This window comes from Hippopotamus amphibius, chromosome 2, assembly GCF_030028045.1.
Source record: "Hippopotamus amphibius kiboko isolate mHipAmp2 chromosome 2, mHipAmp2.hap2, whole genome shotgun sequence".
In the NCBI taxonomy this organism is placed as follows: Eukaryota; Metazoa; Chordata; class Mammalia; order Artiodactyla; family Hippopotamidae; genus Hippopotamus; species Hippopotamus amphibius.
In genome coordinates, this window is record NC_080187.1 from 38,180,501 (window position 1) to 38,196,328 (window position 15,828).

The 15,828-nt window shown below is 46.4% G+C and overlaps 1 protein-coding gene across 5 annotated transcripts in view; it reads right to left on the reverse strand.

The window, feature by feature from the left end:
- RUSC2 (RUN and SH3 domain containing 2) overlaps positions 1 to 15,828 on the reverse strand; it is a 50,181-nt gene that overhangs the window by 6,505 nt on the left and 27,848 nt on the right. Inside the window, exons 2-3 of one of the 5 annotated variants that reach the window (XM_057723637.1) lie at positions 14,573 to 14,810; positions 4,399 to 6,492 (exon numbers count right to left, since the gene is read on the reverse strand). The exons of 1 other annotated variant lie outside the window; for it this stretch is intronic. In XM_057723637.1, coding sequence (XP_057579620.1) covers positions 4,399 to 6,424 — 2,026 coding nt within the window. In that variant the 5' untranslated portion in view covers positions 6,425 to 6,492; positions 14,573 to 14,810. Of the gene's footprint in view, positions 1 to 4,398; positions 6,493 to 14,572; positions 15,018 to 15,828 lie in introns of those variants that run through there. 3 more of the 5 variants (XM_057723636.1, XM_057723635.1, XM_057723639.1) reach the window with 3 other exon arrangements.

Sequence of the window (15,828 nt, forward strand, 5' to 3'; positions counted from 1 at the left end):
TTGACCTGCCTTGTATCTCTTGGCTGTTCAGCCCTTCTTCATTTTCTTGACTTCAAAGATGGGTGTATCCTAAAGGCTCAATTCTTACATTTCACTTTACACTTACTTCCCTACATTATTCACATTCCGACAGTCGTACAGGTGACTCCTGAATCCATGGCTTTAGCCCCAACCTTCCTCTGGATCTCTAGATCATTCTGCTTTAGGGTTCTGCTTTCGTTTAAAATTTGCCATTTTCAAAACACTTCATTTGTTCTCCCATTGATTCCCATTTCTGCCAATGGCAGAACCACCATTTTCTTTGCTTCTAAGGCCTAAAGACTTGGAGTCACTCACATATTTTCAGGATCAAGATGTTAATTTACTTCAAGTTTTGCCCATCATCCCTTGTCTCCACTAGAGATGACACATTTCACTCCTCAGCAAATCTAACCATAGTAAAATATTTCTTTATTTGCAGCTAGAATCAGCCACCTGCCACCCTACACACCCCACTCCCACTCTTTCATGATCCTGGCGCTGGAGCCCCAGAGTCCACATGTGCTCCCTCTACACAGAGGTGTGTTCTCCAAGACTCATCCTCTCCTGTTCTTTCAGCCAATCTTCTAGCCAGTTGTCCCTCAAAACATGAGCCAGTTGTCTCACTCAACATGACCCTGCACAGAGGGAAGTGTCTTTGTGTATGGGTCGTGCTTCTCATTAAACACTGCACACACTGCAAACATATGACTGAACACAAGGTGGCCCTGTAAGCATCCACAGCACCTGAAGCCTGGGTGTGGCTGGCGGGCACCCTGGCTTCACCAGGTCTCAGGCAGGAATTAGCACCCCTCCTTGAAAGGGCTGGGTATTGGAAATTTAGAGATTAGGTCATTTGCCCAAGGTTCACACAGCTAGGAAGCGGCAGAGCTAGAATTCTGCCTAAGTCAGTTTGACTCTGGGGCTAATGTTCTCTTTACCACACTGCACCACACATGAAATGCAATCAGGCTGGATTTTCCTAGTCCTCGTCTTGCCCCATGTATTTACTTCAGCGAATCTTAAGGGGATGGTGACCTCAACCCCATAAGCGAGGTGTTTCAGAAGCACTCGCAGTGGACGTTTTCAGACTACACCTTCCTGCCGTTCCCAGTCAGGGATGAGAGAACCACCCTTGTCATTTATGCTATGCTCCAGCCACACCTTCTTCTGTCCTTAAACATGCCAAGTTCATTAACATCTCGGGCCTTTTGGACCTGCTGTTCCTCCTGCCTGAAACTGTCTCAACATTCAGGCATCAGCTCAAGCATCACCTCCTCATTAAGACCTTCTCTGACCACCCCACCCCTCTGGCAAGTCATGCTCTCATCACCTTGTTGTATTTCTTTTTTAGCCATTATTCACGATCAGAAATTATCTTGTTTATTGTCCATTACTCCTTATAAGGCTCCACAAAAGCAGGGATTTTTAAATTGTTCACTGCAGTGTCCCCAGTGCCTAGAACAGACCCTGGGTACATGGTAGGTACTGAGTAAAGATTTGTTAAATGAACGAATCCTCCCTGTCGCCCTTGGTTCAAGAGAGTCTCACTGCATCCAAATCTTCTTACATATACCAGCTCACTTCCTAAAATACCTAGTTTATTTCCTGTGGCTATACTGCCCACAGAACAAAGTCTAATCTTCTCAGGCAGGTAGCTGTCCACACCTGCTATACATTAGCTGCCCTCCCCTCAAACATCCACACCTGCCATCCTCACTGACCCCACTCTTCCCACCCCATTCCCATCTTTCAGCCCATGGCTTTTCCCACGAATGTCTTCATCTTCTCCACTTACTCAAATACCGCATTTCAAGACTGAGCTGATGCTGGCTGTCGGATTGGGCCCTCCCAACCCAGCTTTATTGTGCACGCTATGTAGCGTATGTTTGAATTAGACTATCTATTCCTACTGTTTTAAAAATCCTCCCTGCTACGTTCTCAGGATAGGTTTGAGGCAGAGAAGTAAGATCAGGGAAGGGAGAGGGGTGACTACTGTGGGGAGTGGTTCTCAGTTCTACCCTCAGGGAATACAGGGAATGAGTCTTCCCATTTTCTATGTGACAGCCCTTAAGAAAATTGGAGATAGAGACCACACATTCATCCAAGTCTGTTCTTCTGTAGGCGACATAGCCACAGTTCCTCAATTCCCTCTTCAAATGGAGTGCCCAGAACTTCCAGGTGGGCTCTAAGTGGTTCACAGGAGTTGGGGAGGACTGTCAACTCCTCCCTTCTGGAGTCTATAAGTGAATGCAGCCTTTTTAACTTTTTGGAAGCCCTTCCAAGCTGCTGACTCATTCTGAGTTTGCAATCAATTAAATATCCCAAATCAACTCAAGTACAGCTTACATATCAAAGTTCACATTGGTCCCTGAAAGAACAAAACGTTCTTTCCAGACTTGGTAAAATCCTTTTGATTCCTGATTCTGCTGTTCAGAATCTCAGAGATCTCACTTCTTTTGTTATCATACCATGATTTAAAAAAAAAAAAAAAAGTTGTACAGGATCAAGAGAAACACTCTGTAGACTTAGGGCACAAAACGGCATCTCAATACGAAAAGTCTTATCTGATAGCAAAAACACTTTCAGCGCCTGTCCTCCCATCTCTGACCAGGATTGTTCTTGCCCTCAGAGTGCCAGCCACAGCATCCCCTGTGCCTACATAGCACCCACCAGACACGACAATCTCAGAAAAGCATGGCTTCCAAAGGACTCTGGCCAATCCCTGCTGTTTCTGACCCCACTCTTCCCAAGAGATCCTCTTGCATCCCTACCCCGAGGGCAGCTCCTCTGTGTCTGTTTGGGAGTGTGAAGTCTTCTGATGACAGACTGTGAGCTCCCTAACAGCAGAGATAACGCCATGTATAGTTTTTAAACCCCTTTCCTTTGGGAAGCCAAGAGACCAACATAAGCTACAGAAAGCAAATTCCCCTTTGTCAGCTTTTCCCCTGCTTTATCTCCCTTTTCCTTCCAATCCCTCTGAGACCTGGCTTCCACCCCGCCCCACTCCCAAAGGCTGCTTTTGGGATTCTTATGCCTTAATCCTGGTGATTTCTTTTCAGAACTCATTTGTTGAACCTAACTCTTTTTGAAACTTTCTCCTCCTTTGCTTCCTGTGACTTCATTCTCTCCTGATTTTCCCTCTATTTTCTTTGCTAACTTTTCTCAGTTTCTTTTTAGAGTTGCTCTGCTTACCCTTAAATCACTGTATTCCCAGGGCTCTGTCCCTCATTCCCTTTATAACGCTACACATTCTCCCTCGATATTCTCATCCCCTCATAGCTTCAACTACTATTTTTATTCCAATGACTCTCTGATCACGGCGGTCTCCGGACCTCCAGGGAGACATTCTTTCTAATCCACCTTCTACCCAAACCAACAGTGATCTTTCCAAAACACAAATCAAAACATGCCACTATGCTGTTACAAACTAAAAAAAAAAAAAAAAAAAAAAAAAAAGCCACTTCCCTGATTAAAATCCTTTAATGGTACCATCCACATTCCACTATGGCTATACTAAATTACTTGCAGTTTCTGGAAAGCATCAAGATCTTCTGTGCCTTCGTGGTTTTGTATAGACTACTGTATGAGCCTAGAATGTTCTTTTTATGAGTCTCCACAAAGCCGATTCCTAACCATTTTTCTAGACTGTGCTTAAATGTAAACTGTGTTAGCACTCCTCTGACATTCTGGTCTGTTTACCTATCCCCCTCATAGACCAGTACCACACACTGCTGTCTCTACATTTTAATGTTGTTTCTTTTTCTGTTTCTACCCTTTATCAGAATTCCTTGCGGACAGAGACTCTCCCTCTCATCTATCACCAGAGCCTTTGTAAAATAATTACTTAGGTGTAATAATATAAACAGGGAAAGAGCTGGCCTAGGATCCTGGCTTAAAGGTTAAGTGTCAGGTTGCAGGTTCTTTGAAGAGTGACTACAATCACTGATCAAAGAATGAACTTACTGACACCCAGTGTGATTTGCCTGTCGGACATTTCCCTTAAACACTGCAAATTCCTTAATGTCCAAAACAGAACTCATGCCTTATTCCTCTTCCAGTAAATCTACTTCTGTGTTTGCGGTCCCTATTCATGTTATCATCATCTTTCCAGTCATCTGGGCTTAGAATCACAATCTTCTGAGTACTTCCTTTCCCAACACATCAGTCTCTAAGTTGTGCTGATTTTATCTCCTTGCTGTATTTTTTATTCTCTATCCTCCTTCCCCCTATTACAACTGTAGGATGTGCTCTGGACTGGAAAGAGGATTGATCTAGGCTGAGGAACCTCTAGTGATATGGGTGGGGTGGTTGGCAGGGCCCTATTACTGAGGAGGCCATGCACACATCCTGGTATTCTCCAGCCTCTAGGTTCCTTACCGTCAGCTCTAGCTCTTGCATCCCTCTGGGTATGGCTGTTGGCTGGGCTCCCTGGGAGAGCAGGCCCTGGATCCATCAGTGGGGCCAGGGGGCCTTGCCCAGCAGCTCTGAGGCCAGCAGGTGGCATCTCACTGGACTGGGGACCCTGACAGGTCTGGGTGGACCACGGCTCTGGGCCAACGAGGTCCATGCCAGGCCCCAAGGGCATGGGTGGTAGGCTATGGCTACAGTGAGTGTCCTCATCCAGTGGGCCCACCCTATCTTGCTGGGCTTCTTGGATGGGTGAGAACTCCTGGGAGGAGTCCCCAACGCTCACTCGCAGTGGCGGGGAGCCAGAGCCTGCAGCTTTCTTCCGGCCCTTGGCGAGTTCAGCAAAGGAGGTGACCCGCCGAGGTGGGGAACTAGGCCCAGTCAGGGCTGCAGGGCCCTCACTCAAGCGCACTGGGCAACTCAACATGCGCTCCAGGGAGCCCAGGCGGACTGGAGGGCTGCGCTCTAGGCTGCGGTCGTAGCTTCGAGAGCGCTGACGTCCAGTGCTGAGGTTGGGGGGTGAAGTATTAGTGTACACTTGCCCCTCGATCACAGTGGGGCCCACAGGAGCTGCTGCTTCCACTTCGGAGTCCACTGCTTCTTGCTCCTCTGGCTGGACTTCCGGCTTCTGGAACAGGTAATACTCAGAGGGCTGGCTAGGGCCAGGGTCTGGGCCAGGGCCTGGTGCAGGACTTATCTTGGTGTGTTCCTCTGAGCAGCTGGTGATGGAAGAGCCAGCTGGGCTTGGGGATGATTGGGAGGACAGGTCACAGGTGACAAGTTTATAGTAATTCTGTGTGGCCACAACAAGACGGGCCTGGCTCTGGAAGCAGGCTGTGAGGTCAGCCACAGCTGGGCAGGGCTCACAGTGCGGGCGGTAGGAGTTGCAGTTGGCATCCAGCTCAGGAGACGAGGCATGAGGACAACCATAGCCACCTTCCCTTCCTCCACTGTCAGGGTGGTGCGACTCACAAGACATCTTAGACTCAGCTGGGGAGGGCTGCAGGTCCAGGTAGAAGGCGCCAGGGTCTGAGTGGCTGTAGAAGGAAGAGTCGCTGCAAGACTGCGGGGCAGAGTTGAGATTGGCACGGGAGTTGCCGTGCATCTTGCTGTAGAGGGTGCTGAAGGTGACCAGCACACCGTCTGAGCTGTTGCAGGAGGAGTCACTCACATAGCCCATGGACTGGTCAGCCGCCTCGGACTGACTGGATGTGCTACTGCAGCGGCAGTGCTGGGGTCCTAAGCCTGAGTATCTGGGGTTCCTTGGGGATTCATCTGAACTGAGCTTCCATTCCTGGTCAAAGGAAAAGCCAGAGGTATCACTGGCTCCACCCCCACTGCCACTGCCACCAGGGCCCCCACACTCATCCAGCTCCATGGTCTCTGCTTCCGGCTCTGGCCGGCAGCAGTGGCTAGTGCTGCGCGGCTGGGTATCCAAGGTGGCCACTGGCTCCTGTTCCTGCCCCTCCACCACTCCAGCCCGACGACGTGTTGCCCCCCATGGCCTGCCCACTCTGGGGCCAGGTGGTGGCAGCTGGAAAGAGGAGAGATGGAAGGTGGGCTGGCCAGCCCTGTGCAGGTGGAAGGACTGCTGGGTGGCACTATTACCAATGCTGTCATCATACAGGTCACCAAGTCCTGGCTCAGCCACACCCTCCTGCAGCAAGAAGGGATTGTGTCGTTTAGGGGCCCCAGGGCCTCTTCCATCCCGACCCCTACTCTTGCTGTCTGCAGATCGCGCAGATCCCCCTGGAGCAGAGTGCAGACTGTTGTACAGCAGGGAGTCGGCTTGTCTCAGGTCTTGATCAGGCTGGGTGATGCCCAGCTCAGGTGGGCAGAAGGGATTGGGTCTTACGCTCCCGCTACCTCCACTTGCCCCTCCGCAGCACTGCCTGTCTGGGACTTGACAGTGCACCAGGGGGATGTGGTGGACGATGAGGGTCTCTCCAGTCAGCTTTGGGGGACTATCCATTCTGGAAAGTTCGAACAAGGGCATCAACAGCACCAGACACTGCCCCCGGAGCCCAGTGGGGCAGAATACATTTCATCAGGAGAGCTTGGTACCTGGAGAGAGAGGGAAAGAAAGGGAACCTAATGTCACCTCCCCGAAATCAGGGACATACCCTTACCCATATCATTTTCAGATGGAGAACAGCCCAAGAGGAAAAAAGATGCCAAGTCAAGATGGAGCTGGATAACACAGCCCAACAGGGCACACTTTCTGCATTGCACACATCCAGCTCTTGAGTCCCCCTTTATTTTACATTTGTCATGCAGCCACTTGCAACAAAAGGCCAGGCCCCTTTTAATGCCACATCTAAAGTTCTGGGGAATCTCAGGGACAGCACTTTCTCCTTCTCTTTCTTAGCAGTAAACAACAATTAGCCCTGAGTACAAAAAAAAATGTATGAATAATGACATAACGAAGAACGAACCACCTAAGATGCCTGAAAGGGTGCTAGGCACTGAGGAGACACAGACATGTCTTAGACACAGCTACAACACGCAGTTTACAGACGAGGGGGAAATCACAAATGATATATCATGTATGCAAAGCAATAAGCTATAATTCTGCAAGAAAAATAATTTTAAATGTACTAGCTCATTTGACGCCTATGTCATCTTGGACCCCTTTTCTCCTCCTCTGAGCCCCAGAATACCTGTCCCTCTCTGATGGCTGTGGGCTAGGGATCATCCCTCTCCCAACTACTGTACTGGAGCTTCTTGAATAGAGACAGAGGTAGGCATCAGACTACCAGTATGGCTGACACCAGTCTCTTCCTTCTCAGTGGGGGTAGGGGTCTGTTTAGCTTTTCTGTATCACTCTAGCACAATATCAGATAAGGCTTGGCAAACATGAGGCATAATATATTCTTAACATTTATCTAGCTCAGGGTACAGATATGAAGTGCCCAAATTCTGCCCAGTTTTAGCCAGAGCTTTCACGATGAGGGTCCCCTAAAAAGCCTTCTCTTTTCAGTTTTACCTCTGATAGGTTAAGATCAAGTTCTCTACACAGAGCCCATGCTGAGCTTCTCTGGTCTCTTGGCTGGAACAAGGCAGAATGGCCTTCTCACGTTCAAGTTTCCTGTGCTACCAAGTTCAGGTCCTCAGAGTCTTCACTTGCTCAGACATCTCTTACCTAATTTCTCCCAATTCATTCATTTCTCTTCTTTTCCTTATCCTTCCTGTCATTTTCCTTTCCTACCACGAGTCTAAACCCCTCACTGCCTAAGTTCTCCATCATTTAGTTGAATGCATATACCACTGGTCCCCAACCTTTTTCGCCCCAGAGACTGGTTTTGTGGAAGACAATTTTTCCACGGGGTGGGGGTGCGGGGGTGGGGGGTGAGAAATGGTTCAGGTAGTAATGCGAGCGACGGGGAGCGGCAGTTGCAGCTTCGCTCCTCTGCCAGCCGCTCACCTCCTGCTGTGAGGCCCAGTTCCTAACAGGATTCCTCCACGGCCCGGGGGTTGGGGACCCCTGTCGTATATCACCAGTTTTTAAAAGTGTAACTCATTTAGATCACAGGATCAGAGCTCTTCCTGTGGAGCACAGTGAAGAGCCAGGCAAGTCACACATGCTCAAGGACATGAACAGGCAACGCACAAAAGAAAATTCAAATGGCTAATAAATATCTGTGCAAGGGACACTATAAAATATATTTTTTGGGCCTTTCTCACCATCTGAGATGGCCCACACTCTGTCTGTGGAGTGTGTTTCTCTCTAAATAAATCTCTAAATAAACTTCTTACCTATCAAAAAAAAAATATATATATTTTTTGTGTTAAACTACATTAAAATTAAAAAGCAAGTATTTACCATCTTTCTTCCTCTTTTCCTTTCTGAGAGGAAGGCTCCTCTGTTGGACTTCCAAGCCTTTGTGTGTCAACTGGGGTAAGGAATAGATACGCAGAGAGGCAGAAATCAGAGAAGCTACACTGAGCCACAAGGCTAAGAGTTACAGAAGAAAACATGGGAGTACATTCGTTATCTTACATTAAGATTAGATAAGATACCACAAGGACAACTGATAAAAGAGAAAATAGGTAAGGTAGATTTCATAACAATCAAAAACCTTTGTGCCTCAAGGGAGGCCATCAAGAAAGTGAAAAGACAGCTCACAGAATGAGAGAAAATATTTGCAAATTGTGTATCTGATAAGACACTTCTGATTAGAATATATAAAGAACTCTTACAACTCAACAATAAAAAGTATATAACCCAATTAAAAACTGGGCAAAGAACGTGAATAGACATTTCTCCGAAGAAGACATATAAATGATTAATAAGCACATGAAAAGATGTTCAACATCATTAGTCATTAGAGAAACAAAAATCACAATGCGATACCACTTTACTCCCTCTGAGATAAAAGACAATAACAAATGTAGAGAAATTGCAACCTTCAAACACTGCTGGAGGGCTTCCTAGGTGGCACAGTGGTTAAGAATCTGCCTGCCAATGCAGGGGACACGGGTTCGATCCCTGCTCCAGGAAGATCCCACATGCCATGGAGCAACTAAGCCCATGTGCCACAACTATTAAGCCTGCACTTTAGAGCCCGTGAGCCACAACTACTGAGCCCATGTGCCGCAACTACTGAAGCCCACACACTTAGAGCCCGTGCTCCACAACAAGAGAAGCCACAGCAATGAGGAGCCTGCGCACCACAACAAAGAGTAGCCCCCACTCACCGCAACTAGAGAAAGCCCATGTGCAGCAACGAAGACCCAACACAGCCAATAAGTACATAAATAAATAAATTTAAAACAAAACAAAACAAAAAAGCATTGCTGGAGGCATTGTAAAATGGTGCAGTCACTTTAGAAAAACAGTCTGGCAGTTCCTCAAAATGTTAAACAGAGTTACCATATGACCTAGAAATTCTACTCCTAGGTATATACCCAAGAGAAATGAAAACATATGTTCACATTAAAGCCTGTATACAAATATTCACAGCAGCACAGTAGCCAAAAAAGTGGGAACAATCCAAATGTCAATCAGCTGATGGATAAACATGATATACATAACGGAATATTATTTAGCAATAAAAGGAATGAAGTACTGACACAGGCTACAGCATGACTGAACCTCAAAAGGTAAGTGAAAGAGGCCAGTCATAAAAGGCTTCTTTGTATGATGTTATGATTGCATTTACATGAAATGTCCAGAATAGGCAAATCCACAGAAACAAAAAGTAGAGTAGTGGACTTTCTAATGGTTGTAGAGGTTCTTTTTGGGGGTGGTGAAAATGTTCTGAAATCAGACAGCGGTAATGGTTACACAAGTCTGTGAATAAAATAAAAACTCAGTTTTATGGAATACAAATTACATCTCAGTTTTATAAAAGGGTGGATTTTATGGTATGTGAATTATATCTTTTTTTTAAAATTTTATTCATTTTTTAATTTAGGCTGCGTTGGGTCTTCATTGGCTGTGCATGGGCTTCCTCTGGTTGTGGTGAGCAGGGGCTGCTCTTCGTTGTGGAGTACGGGCTCTAGGTGCCCAGGCTTCAGTAGTTGTGGCACGTGGGCTCAGTAGTTGTGGCACACAGGCTTAGTTGCTCCGTGGCATGTGGGATCTTCCCGGACCAGGGATCGAACCTGTGTCCCCTGCTTTGGCAGGCGGATTCCCAACCACTGGACCACCAGGGAAGTCCCTAATTTGATTATTATTGACTTGAGAAAATATTCACAAAATATTAAGTGAAAATAGCAGATTACAAACAGCATGTACAGTATGACACCACTGTTGTAAATAAATATAGGTCTATATCTGTCCTAGTCTGTTCAGGCTGCTATAACAAAATACCTCAAACTGGGTGGCTTATAAACAGCAGAAATGTATTTCTCACAGTTCTGGAGGCTGGGAAGTCCAAGATCAGGATTAAGGTTCCAGCATGGCTGAATTCTGGTGAAAGCCTGCTTCCTAGTTCATAGCTGGCACCTTCTACCTGTGTCTTTACATAGTGTAAGGGACAAGGGACCTTTCTGTTTTATAAAAGCGCTAATCTCATTCAGGAGGGCTCTGCTCTTATGACCTAATCACCTCCCAAAGGCCCTGCCTCTTACCACCTTTGGGAGTCACAATTCAACATATGAATTGGGGAAGGCGGAAGGGAACACACAGACATTCAAACCATAGCAATATACATGGAAGAAAACTTCAAAGCATAAACAGTATCAAAATCCAAGAGTGCTCAGGTCCCTTATATAAAATGGTATATGTAGTATTTGCATATAATGTACATACACCCTCCCATTTACTTTAAATCAGTGGTCCCCTTTTTGGCACCAGGGACCAGTTTCGTGGAAGACAATTTTTCCACAGGTGGATGGGAGGATGGTTCAGGCAGTAATTCAAGTGACAGGGTGCGGCAGATGAAGCTTCACTCGCTTGCGGGCTGCTCACCTCCTGCTGTGCGGTCCGCGCCGGCGGTTGGGGACCCCTGCTTTAAATCATCTTCAGATTACTTATAATAACTGATACAATGTAAATACTATGTAAATAGTTGCCAGAGCATGGCAAATTCAAATTTAGCTTTTTTGAACTTTCTGGAATTTTTTTTTCCTTAATATTTTTTATCCCTGGTTGGTTGAATCTATGCATGCACAACCCGAGATATGGAGGGCTGCCTTTACAACAAAATGTTAGTGCTTATCGTTGTTGAGTGATTTTGGATTATTTTTAATTTTATTCTTTTTGTTTCACCTGTATTTTCTAATAAATATCCGCTATGTACATAATTTAAACAGTTTTTTTTTTTGAGTGCTACAGATACTGTAGGTTCAGGGCTTGGGAAGGCGGCTTCCTCTTACATACGATACTAGGCTACCCCAGGGTCCAGGCCATAATTTTAGGCCTGGACTAAATGGAGCATAAAGAACTTTCTCGTATCGATGGCACTAATTTTAGGAGCACCTATGGGCTACAGCCATCACTTGCTCTTCAATGAATTAACCCCACCCCTTTTTAAAGCACTATTTCCAAAAGGCATTCACAAGTATACACACATAAGAATTTCTGATTTTGACCCACAAAACCAATGATTGGGTCATACACACATTCAAATGGAGAGACACAGCAACACAGTCTGGAAAGCTGACTCTCTGAACCAGGGATAAAGCACAAATGGATATGGAGGGTGATGGAGAACCTTTGGCTGGAGGGCGATGACAGTTTATTATGTCTGTTTATGTATCTGTCCCCAGACTACAGTGCAGTTCCTTGAGGTCAGAAACTGTGGTAGAGTCAACCTTGTGTCCCTAGAATCCATGCATAGTGCTTGGAACATGGGAAGCACAGTAGCTTAGTTATTGACTCCTGTTCTACCCATTTAAAAAATTGACTTGTCTTTTTATTGTTGAGTTGCAAGAGTTTTTAAATTTATTCTGGATACAAGTCCTTTGTCAGATATATGTTTTGAGAATATTTTCTCAAGTGGCTTTTTCTCAAATGTGGACTGTCCATTTGTTTTCTTAATGGTGTTTTTTAATTAATAGGAGTTTTAAATTTTATGAAGTTCCATTTATCTGTTTTTTCTTTATAGTTAAAGCTTTCTATATCCTGTCTAAGAGATCTTTGCCTATCCCAAGGTCATAAAGAAATTTTCCTATTTTTTTTTCTAAATGCTGTATAGCTTTAGCTTTTATATTTAGGTTGTGTGGAATCCTATTTTAAGTATAAAGCTCTTTCACTGTTGATTTCATTTTATTTTACATTTTTGTATCTCAGAGAAATTCTTATTCCTTCCTGATCTCCACATGACCAAGGGAAATCCTGCCAATAGTTTCTCCACAGACAACTCCAGTTCAGCCAACTAAGATGAAGTTCTGCAGCAACCTCATGAGACTTTGTACTCATGCTTTGCCCGCATACTTTCACATTTTTTACAAAGCACTTTTTTATGTATGTCATCTCATTAATCCTCGCAACAACGCACCGGAATAGGCAGAATCATTTCTCTATTTTAAAAAATAAGGAAATCGACACCAGGAAAAAACAAATAACTCATCCAAGATCTCTCAGTGGATAAGTGACAGAATTAAGTCAGGAGTCAGGCATCCTAATGTTTTACCTTTTTTCTCCATCAGTTAGGAATGTAATGAGAGTATATTGTACATGTGACTTGATTTCAAACACCACAATTGAAACACATTTACTGAGAGCATATGTCTTAGACTTCTCCCCTGGGAGTGACATGTTCCATAACAAGACAAGTTTAATATTGTGGCCCATAAGCTCTAATAACGGTGAAGAGAAAACAGTGAGATGGAAGAGCTCATTCCAGACTCTTTCTGTACCCTGATTAAATGGAGAGACACGGGAGATGAAGATGGGAAGGAATAGAGAACCCAGAAAGCAGAAGAAAGCACTCAGCTCTGTCTACCAGGTGGACAAAGAAGCAGTGGGCTTAGTCAGCATAAAGTTACGAGGTCTAGATCTCTAGAATCAGGGAAGGCTTTCCATGAGAGCCCTCTTCCTGGCCCTCATCACAAATGGGTGTCTCTTGGCCTATCATAAAAATACTATTTATTAGTGATCATGTACTGAGCACTTACATGCAAGGTGACTTACATATATCATCTCAATTCCACGATAATCCTTTAAAGTAGACATAATCATCCCCATTTTACAGATGAGAAAACTGAAGCTTAGCAAGTAGTTTGCCCATAATTACACAGCTGAGATGGACACAAACCCAGGTCTACCCAATTCTTAATTCTTTCCACTACAACTGCCTCTCAGAGAAAAGGATCAGGGCCACACCTTCTTCCCAAAGTCCCTGCATTCACCCTGCTACCAAAGCAGATGCTTCCTATCTTCCTATCTTTCCTGGATAGGCTCACACTCTAGTTTCCACTTACATAATTTGTATTTACCCACTTTGCTGTTCTCTGAACCCACAGTCCCTTTCATATTACTGCCCTGTGCTCTAATAACACTCTTTAATCCTACCTCCTGCCCCCGTTCCCAGGTCACATCTCCCTGCCCCATTCACAGTCCTCAACATCCCTTTCCCCTGCTCTGTAGTTCACATTCCTAGATGCTTCCTGGGAACTAACACCCTCCCACAACTTCCCAACCACATTCTGTGCAACATGGAACTACGGACTCCTATTAGCATATGTTTTTGAATCCTCCACCAAGGTGATCAATGGAGATGGGAATTTAAAGAACCCTTCCTATCTGCTCAGCAATAGGGTAACTCTGGGCAGCAACATGTACGAAACTCCAGAAGAAAGGTTCCCCTTGTCTTTGGTCATCAGCATCTTTCTGCCAGTCATAGAATCCCTTCCCTCTTTTTTGGGCCTCCTCCTGGAGGACAGGGAAGATAGTGATACTCAGCTGTTGTTCTCTAGCAATCTGACCTTGACCTGACGTCTGATGGGGAGTCTCCGTAGGACTGACAACCTTTTTCCTGTTTGGGTTCTCTCTTGGACAGGATTGAAGGGAAGAGAGCAGAAGGGTGGATTTGGGAGTATCAACTTGTGTTTAGGTCTCTTTCTGTTAGGAATTTAAGCCTGTATAAGAAGACCAACTATAACAGATCAGGCACCCTAGGCAATACAGTGACTGCTCCCCCACCACCCACATAATGTGTAGCCTCTTGGTCAATATTCTTTCTTACTCCATCCTTATCTGTAGCCTCATGGCTCCCACAGCACCAGAAGATATAGTATGCGTGTCTATGTGCACGTATGTATGTGCACAGAGGGAAAGGATGGACTCAATGCTTCCCAGTACTTCCTCTGGAAAGCTGTGCGGATCCCTGCATTTCTCCGTCATAAACTTACAGTAGCTGTAGGGGTGTCTCTTCCCATTAAGCCTTTGTTTCTAGATCTGACCCCCTCTACCCTGACCCACATTATAGCAGCTTCATTAGAAATGCTCAGAAAGGAAGAAGGGGAATCTTCTCCTTCCTGACCAAATAGCATTAGCCCAAGCCTCTCCTTCTCCCCATCCCTGCACCGCAGCCCAAATGTATGCATGGATGAGCTTGTCTAATGTTTGCTCTCACTCTCTCTCTCCCTCTTTCGGAAAGACAAAGCCAACCCTCAGAAGCCAGAGCCCAAACGCGCTGATCAGTTATTCTAGCGTCTCTGCCCTGCCCCTCCCCCCAGCTCCGCCGAGCCATACCTCTGCAAGGAGCCTTCGCTGTATCCGGAGGCTTCTGTTCCTTTCGCACTCCGACCAAACTCTATCTTGACAGTTCGAGCTGACGCACTGTTCCACAGGACCACACAGGGGCAACAGGGCTGATTTCCTAAGATCTGATTTCTGCTAATACAATGGCATCGTTGCCAATGCAGGGAGGCTGCGCAATCCCAGCCCCAGGATCCTGGCCGCTGCCGCTGGTGCTGCGGTGACGTTGCTGCTAAGGGAGGGGGAAGGGAAAGGAGTAGGCATGCCCACAGTACCGGCGCTCGGCCTCCCTCCCTGTCAGTCCCTGTGGGCCCTTTAGCCTGGGGAAGGGGGAGGGTAGAGAAAGGAGTCAGCCACAGAGGGCAGTCAGCGCTGGAAGAGGAGAACTCTCAAAGCGGCAGAGGAAAACAGGGCGAGTGTGGGCCTCGCTCCTCTCTTATCCCTAGGAGTCTCAGGGAAAAGGTCTGGGAGGAGGCTTAGAGCTTCCTTCCTTCTTTAGGCCCCTCCTTGTAGATCTTAGCCAGAAACCTCTCCCTCCTCTTTTCACCCACTCTGAATGACTCCTTGTTTTCCAGCCTCTTCCTTTCACTAGGATTCCAGGCTAGCCTCGGGGTGGAGCAGCCCGCCTGGGAGGGGGTTCCTGAAGCCCTGAAGGGAGGCTGTGGGGACTAGTCAGCATTGTGCCAGTGGTAATGCCAAGTTCCTAGACTTGGCACTAGGCTTTCTAGGGTGTGCCTCTTCAGAGAAATGGGGTCTGACTCAGAAAAAAAAAGAGAGACTGGGACACTGGCAGGCTTCTATACACAGGGTGGTAGTGAGCTTCAGGATGAAGTTGGCTGCAGGCCTCCTTCCTATCACAGGGTCCAATTCAGTTCCCTGGATCTTCAGAGGGTCTGCTAGTGTGGCTAGAGCAGAACCTTCCCCCCTCTCACCTATATCAGTTTTTGGTCAGTGCTGAGTGGGGTCCAGCTGGGCCTGTGGGGAGGCAGAGCCCCTTTAGCCAGGCCAGGGGGCGGGAAGCCTATTTTCCTAGGGAAAGGAGTGGTATTCCCTAGGCCAGAGAAAAATCTCAGTTCCATCTGAAGACCTAGAGAGCCCTCCACCCCTTCCCTGCTCCACCCTCATTAGGTTTTGGGCCAGTTCTGTGGGAATCAGAGACAGTGGAGAAGCCACAGCCAGGGCTGCTTGTACAGTAAGTAGCAGCATGTCTCCGTCCAGTTCATGCCACGGCCACCTGCTGCCATCCTTGA